The sequence below is a fragment of the Sinocyclocheilus grahami genome, unplaced genomic scaffold (genome assembly GCF_001515645.1).
Source record: "Sinocyclocheilus grahami isolate Dianchi unplaced genomic scaffold, SAMN03320097.WGS_v1.1 scaffold1250.1, whole genome shotgun sequence".
Lineage (NCBI taxonomy): Eukaryota > Metazoa > Chordata > Actinopteri > Cypriniformes > Cyprinidae > Sinocyclocheilus > Sinocyclocheilus grahami.
In genome coordinates, this window is record NW_015506429.1 from 151039 (window position 1) to 158211 (window position 7173).

The 7173-nt window shown below is 39.4% G+C and overlaps 1 protein-coding gene across 1 annotated transcript in view; it reads left to right on the forward strand.

Moving 5' to 3' along the window:
* Positions 1-7173, forward strand: part of fancm (FA complementation group M) — a 53252-nt gene that overhangs the window by 33944 nt on the left and 12135 nt on the right. Inside the window, exons 17-18 of the mRNA XM_016254457.1 lie at positions 2484-2787; positions 3368-3441. Of these exons, the coding sequence (XP_016109943.1) occupies positions 2484-2787; positions 3368-3441 (378 nt within the window). The remainder of the gene's footprint in view (positions 1-2483; positions 2788-3367; positions 3442-7173) is intronic.

Consider the following 7173-nt stretch of genomic DNA (forward strand, 5'->3'; position numbering starts at 1 on the left):
TCAAAGCGCTTTGCATTGTCAGGGGGTATCTCCTCATCCACCAGCAGTGTGCAGCATCCACCTGGATGATGCGACGGCAGCCATAGTGCGCCAGAACGCTCACCACACACCAGCTTACTGGTGGAGAGGAGACAGAGGGATGAAGCCAATCAGCAGATATGGGGATTGTTAGGAGGCCATGATGATCAGAGGCCAATGGGCAAATTTGGGATTTTTAATGACCACAGAGAGTCAGGACCTCGGTTTAACGTCTCATCCGAAGGACGGTGCTTGTTGACAGTATAGTGTTTCCGTCACTACACTGGGGCGTTAGGACCCACACAGACCACAGGGTGAGCACCCTCTGCTGGCCACACTAGCACCTCTTCCAGCAGCAACCTAGTTTTCCCAGGAGGTCTCCCATCCAGGTACTGACCAGCTCTGCCCTGCTTAGCTTCAGTGGTCAACCAGTCTTGGACTTACAAGGTGATATGGCTGCCGGTTATCCATTTTTCTTTTATGCCAAAAATCATTAGGATATTAAGTAAAGATCATGTTCCATGAAGATATTTAGTAAATGTCCTACCGTAAATATATAAAAACTTAATGTTTGATTAGTAATATGCATTGCTAAGAACTTCATTTGGACAACTTTAAAGATGATTTTCTCAATATTTAGATTTTTTTGCACCCTCAGATTCCAGATTTTCAAATATTGTCCTATCCTAACAAACCATGCATCAATGGAAAGCTTATTTATTCAGCTTTCAGATGATGTATAAATCTCAATTTCACAAAATTGACCCTTATGACTGGCTTTGGGGTCCAGTGTCACTTTGAATTAATTAGTGAAGGTTCTGACTGTCTTCAGAAAAGATTCGATGGCATTTTGTTTCATCTTCACTCCATGTAATACTTAATAAAGTAGTGTTTTAATCGCAATGCTTTGTGGACGGAAACGGCTGTAATTCTGCTGCTCCAGAAGCGCCCCCTGCTGTCAGAGAGTGGATTTACAGAGACTCACATTCAGTCTGTGTGCAGTTTCTGTCTGGACTAAAAACGGATTGAATTTGCATGCCCTGCTGTGAATTTTGACCGGTTGATGAAAAACAAGCTTATGTGGATTCTACACACTTAAAGGGTTAGTTCACCCAAAAATGAAAATTAGGCTGTGTTTTACTCAACCCCGAGGCATCCTAGGTGTGTATGACTTTCTTCTTTCAGATGAATCCAGTCAGAGTTATATTAAAAATGGTCTTTGATCTTTCAAGCTGTATTGTTGCACTCAGCGGGTGTTGCATTGCTTCAGTCCAAAATAAGTTAAATAAAAAGCACCCTTCCACAAAAAAAAAGTGTCTCTCACGGCTCCGGGGGGTGAACAAAGGCCTCCTGTAGCGAATCGATGCGTTTTTGTAAGAAAAATATCCATATTCAAAACGTAATAATCACTTTAATCTAGCCTGCGCCAGCAGTTGTACACAGAAGCAGCTCCGGCGGATGACGTATGAGTTCAGCGCTGCGCGTGCGCCGGTGAGTCTCGTGAAAACCAGCGTTTGTTAACAGGAGCAAAGGAAGCAAAGTCTCCTTACTTTAGCAAAGGAAAACCAGTCTCCTCTTGGCTTGTATCAAAATCCTCCGACATTCTTCTTTACAAATCCTCGTTTTGTACTTCTAATTAGTGACTGTTGTTTCGATTCGATCTCTCCGCGTGCGTCACTTCTGAGCGGCGCCTGCGCAGCGCTGAACTCATACGTCATCCGCCCGGAGCTGCTTCTGTGTACAACAGTGAGCGCAAGCTACATTAAAGTGATTATTACGTTTTGAATATGGATATTTTTCTTACAAAAACGCATCGATTCGCTACAGGAGGCCTTTGTTCACTCCCCGGAGACATTTTTAATGGATGGGCGCTTTTTATTTCACGTCTTTTGGACTGATGCATGCAACACCCGCTGAGTGCAACGATAGAGCTTGAAAGATCAAAGACCATTTTTAATATAACTCTGACTGGATTCATCTGAAAGAAGAAAGTCATATACACCTAGGATGCCTTGAGGGTGAGTAAAACACAGCCTAATTTTTATATTTGGGTGAACTAACCCTTTAAACAATTCGGATAAGGTATCTAGAGTTATTTATGGAGCAAATAAAATCATTATTAATCAATTATCATTTTGACTTATCCCTTTTCTTTATTTAAAGGATGAAATTTAAGGTTTACCATTTTATAAAACCTTTTCAATGTTTTATTTGAACATTTCGTACATGTTATTAGATAAACTGTTGTCGTTTAAAATCCAGACATCATTGGTAATGTTATTGTTTTAGTGTTTATGCAAACAAAAAGTCATTTTATTTGTTGTTTGTTGATTTTAAATGTAAAACTTGGTGGAGTGATTTATGTGTCAGTACTTTTTGAACATTTCCAGCACATTTTAACAATACCGTGATAATTTTGGTCACTATAGTCGTTATAAGAAATTTAGTTTCTACTCTACTCGTAGGACTTCTTCTCTGTCAACTTTGATCTGGGCTTTGACTCTGAGGAGGAGGAACCGACTGATCTGGGAGCAGCAGACGTCACTGCATCAGCTGTGAAAGCGCCTCCGGTCGGAGGAAACCCGGCGCTCTTGAGATCTGAGCGATCGCCGCGGGTCTCAGATCAGTGTAGGACGAGACCCAGCGCTTCCACACCAAACCACACGATCCTGCCTCCACTGGGCCGAAGAGCAGAAGATCAGCCGAGCTCGCGTCCATCAGCGCTCCGATCCGCACACACGAGGCCTCAGTGCCGGCCCTCATGCACAGGTTTACAGGCTTTCCTCGTATAGTTATGATATGTGTCCCTGGAGCACAAAAGCAGTCTTAAGCAGCACAGGTATATTTGTAGCAATAGCCAACAATACATTGTATGGGTCACAATCGCTTCAGTGCCGGCCCTCATGCACAGGTTTACAGGCTTTCCTCGTATAGTTATGATATGTGTCCCTGCAGCACAAAAGCAGTCTTAAGCAGCACAGGTATATTTGTAGCAATAGCCAACAATACATTGTATGGGTCACAATTATACATTTTTCTTTTATGCCAAAAATCATTAGGATATTAAGTAAAGATCATGTTCCATGAAGATATTTTGTACATTTCCTACCGTAAATATATCAAAACTTAATTTGTGATTAGTAATATGCATTGCTAAGAACTTCATTTGAACAACTTTAAAGATGATTTTCTCAATATTTTCTCACATTCCAGATTTTCAAATAGTTGTATCTGAGCTAAATATTGTCCTATCCTAACAAGCCATTCATCAATGGAAAGCTCATTTAGCACAAATCAGTGTTCATTCAGAGGTGTTTCAGGACTGATGTGTGACGTCTCTGTGTTTCAGGCGTGTTGAGCAGTGACAGCGAGGATGAGACGAATCTGAGGACTCATAAAATCAATCCGGTGTTTTCTCCAGAGGTCAGATTTGTCGTGTGACACTAGCTATGCTTCCATCCAGGAATTCTTTTGGAATATCACATAAAAAAACCTGGATGCAAACTCCAAGATGTGCATTAAATCTTAACGTATGCAGAAAAAACATGCAATCTATTGAGGTTTTATTTGATTAAAAAAAACATGCTCTTAAACTATGATGGAAACACATTTACCAAATACGTCTTTATTTTTAGATTTTGTATATATTAACGTAATTTTGCTTAAAGTTGTTGTAATAGTGTAACTTATTTTTGTCTTTTTTTTTTTATTATGTCTACTGTTAACCTAAAAAAAAAAATTTTAACCAAATGAAATGTTTCCTTGAAAACTAGCTGAAATAAGTTTTTTTATTTTGTTACAGTTGTAGTTTAAGAAAGAGTTTAGTTTTTGTTAACTATAATAACCCTGATCCGAATAACATGACAGTAGGGCTGGCCGATTTCATATCAGTCGATATCTTTAATCATCACGATAAATGTCGAATCTTTATTTCTTTCGAGTTTAAAGCTAGGTTTTTGCTCCAAAGTGAAAGATGTTCCTTAATTATCCTTAACAAAATAAATATCTTAATAGAAAAATGTATTTCTTAGTTCCTGCATGTTCTAATGAGTGATATTGTTTCTAATCAAGAAACAGGTTTGTGTTGCCTGATAATATTAATAATAATATTACTTTTTTTGTCTCTTAGAAATCCACATTTGAATTACTTAGGATGCAGGTTCTAAATTTTTGTTCATTATCAAAATCAGTTACATCTGTAAAAATTGTAGCAACCTTAAAATAGTTTTTTTTTATTAACCATTGGTCTCCCATAGCATCATACATTTAAATAATGATAAACACAGTTAAAACCACTCATATTGCACCTCAATACCATGGTAAAAATACAACTAAATGGTTTAAAGGTATTTGTATGAAAAAGTCAAGTCGTCACCTTTATTTATAGTGTTTTTAACAATACAGATTGTGTCAAAGCAGCTTTACAGTATTAAATGGGAAAATAGTGTCAATAATGCAAAAGGACAATAGTAAACACTCAATTTTCAGTTAAAGTCAGTTCATCATTTAATTCAGTGATGTCATCATCCAGCTCAGTTCAGTTTAAACAGTATCTGTGCAATCAAGTCAACAATATCGCTGGAAATTAAGTGTCCCCAACTAAGCAAGCCAGAGACAACAGCGGCAAGGAACCAAAACTCCATCGGTGACAGATTGGAGAAAAAACCTTGGGAGAAACCAGGCTCAGTCGGGGAGCCAGTTCTCCTAAATTCCAGGCTGCAGCAAAGTTAGATTGTGCAGAGGACTCAACTGGTTCCTGTGGTCTTGTCCCGGTGGCCGTCTAGGAGACAAGTGGCGCTTTTCCACTGCACGGTACGGCTCGGTACGGTTCACTTTTGGGGGGTTTTCCACTGGGTACAGTACCTGGTACCTGGTACTTTTTTTAGTACCACTTCAGTTGGGGTTCCAAGTGAACCGTACCGTTACCAAAACGTGACATGTAAACTCTGCTGATCACGGATTGGCCGGAGAGAATCGTCACTGAACTTGTGACACAAACACAACAGAACCGCTAGATTTAAATCAGCACAGCCAGCGAAGGATCGAACGCAACTGTTTTGAACGAGCACACCTTTTTTAACAACCAAAAAGTGGCCGTTTCGTTGTCTGTTACGGAAGTACAGACGCTCCTCTCGTTGATAGCAGAGGAGCGGATCCAGCGAGAGCTTAATGGGGTGACACGGAATGAAAACGTTTTTCAGGAGTCGCGGCAGTAGAGGCAGCGCATCTAACAACATGTGAATAATCCCGCCCACTCTAAAGCGATACTAAACTGCAGTGGAAACGCAAACCGAGCCGTGCCGTGCCATGCCGTACTGAGCCGTGCCAGTCGTACCACGCAGTGGAAAAACGCCAAAGGTCTTCACTGGGGATCTGTCTCTGGGGCTCATCTAGTTGTCCTGGTCTCCGCTGATATTCAGGGCTGTAGAGGTCCTCTCTAGGTGCTGATCCACCATCTGATCTGGATACAGACTGGATCTGGTGGTTACGGTGACCTCGGAATAAGAGAGAAACAGACTAATATTAGCGTAGATGCTATTCTTCTAACGATGTAGCAAGTACGGCACCGACCCCCACCGTCGTTTAGATTTTTTTTATAGTAATAAAAATTATTTAGTTCAGTAAAAGAACGAGTGAGGCGAGACAGACGAGACGAGACAGACGAGACTATCGCGGATGATTTAGTTTCGAAACGAGATGCAAAAGCGCCTGTTTGACAGTATTTTGGATTTTGAAAAGCCTGTTGACTTTTGCCGTTTATCTGATTTTGGAAGTTTTTTTTAAACATTCGTTTTTTATTTAATTGGTTCCACATTGTTTGCTGATTTTTACTTTATTTAAACTTTGTGTCATTTATTTTATTTTTTTTACATCAAGGTGTATGCCGTGCCTCCAAGCTTTCTTACTCGTTTTGCTAATAAACGTTCTACGTTTCTTATTTATTATACATGTAAATGTTTAGTTATATATTATACATGTTTACTTAGCCTATTTCCAGTTTTGTATACCTATTTAAACTTTATGTAAGTTATTTGTTATTTTATATTAGGCATAGCCTACCCTATAGCATGGTGTGTTTTTATTTGTTTTGTTAATAAAAGTTCTATGTTTTATATATAGGCTAAAGTGAGTTTGACGTTGTATTTTGTTGTTGCATTCAAGCAATTGACGCCGAACTGCCGCTAATTCGAAAAGCGAGGAATAGAGGGAAAATTAAAACGAACTAAAAACGAACAATTGCTTTACGCCGAATTGCCGCTATTTGAAAGTGAAAGTAAAATGCGCACGCAGCTTTTACAAGCTATTTAAAAGCGAAGGAAAGCAAGTAGAAGAGGGAACGCCCCCGCCTCATGGTGATACCGGTGTTGTCACACGTCGATTAACCCGGTGGGAAAACTTCCTCACCGCCACAACCCTACCCCGAATGCCCAACTAATTGAGTTGTTAACGTTTGTTAGTAGGGAGGTCCTAGTAAGGGCAAGATAAAAATAATGCTTTCTGCCTAAAGGCCTGAAGTTTTGCAAAAGATTAGCACATTAACAGTGCAAATTGTCAAGGTGGGGTCAACAGCTGCATTTTAAGTGCGACATCCTGAACAAACACAGGAGATGAGATATAAGAAAGCTAATTAATACCAATAAAACAATTCAAATAACACTAATACTAATAAAGGTGTTTCAAAAGACTCTAAATAAATAATGCAACTGTTAATCCAACTGTTATTTGCTGGCCCATTAATGTTGGCATGTAAAGCAGGCAACATGCAAACAGGCTGGTTTTGAATTAAATAATAAAAAAGTCCATGCCTTCTTGTCCTTCCGCATCAAATATATTTGTTTAGAACAGTTTTGGACTGTTTTTACTTGTAAACAGAAGAACGAGTGAGGCGAGACAGACGAGACGAGACAGACGAGACTATCGCGGATGATTTAGTTTCGAAACGAGATGCAAAAGCGCCTGTTTGACAGTATTTTGGATTTTGAAAAGCCTGTTGACTTTTGCCGTTTATCTGATTTTGGAAGTTTTTTTTAAACATTCGTTTTTTATTTAATTGGTTCCACATTGTTTGCTGATTTTTACTTTATTTAAACCGTGTCATTTATTTATTTTATTTGACATCAAGGTGTATGCCGTGCCTTCAAGCTTTCTTACTCG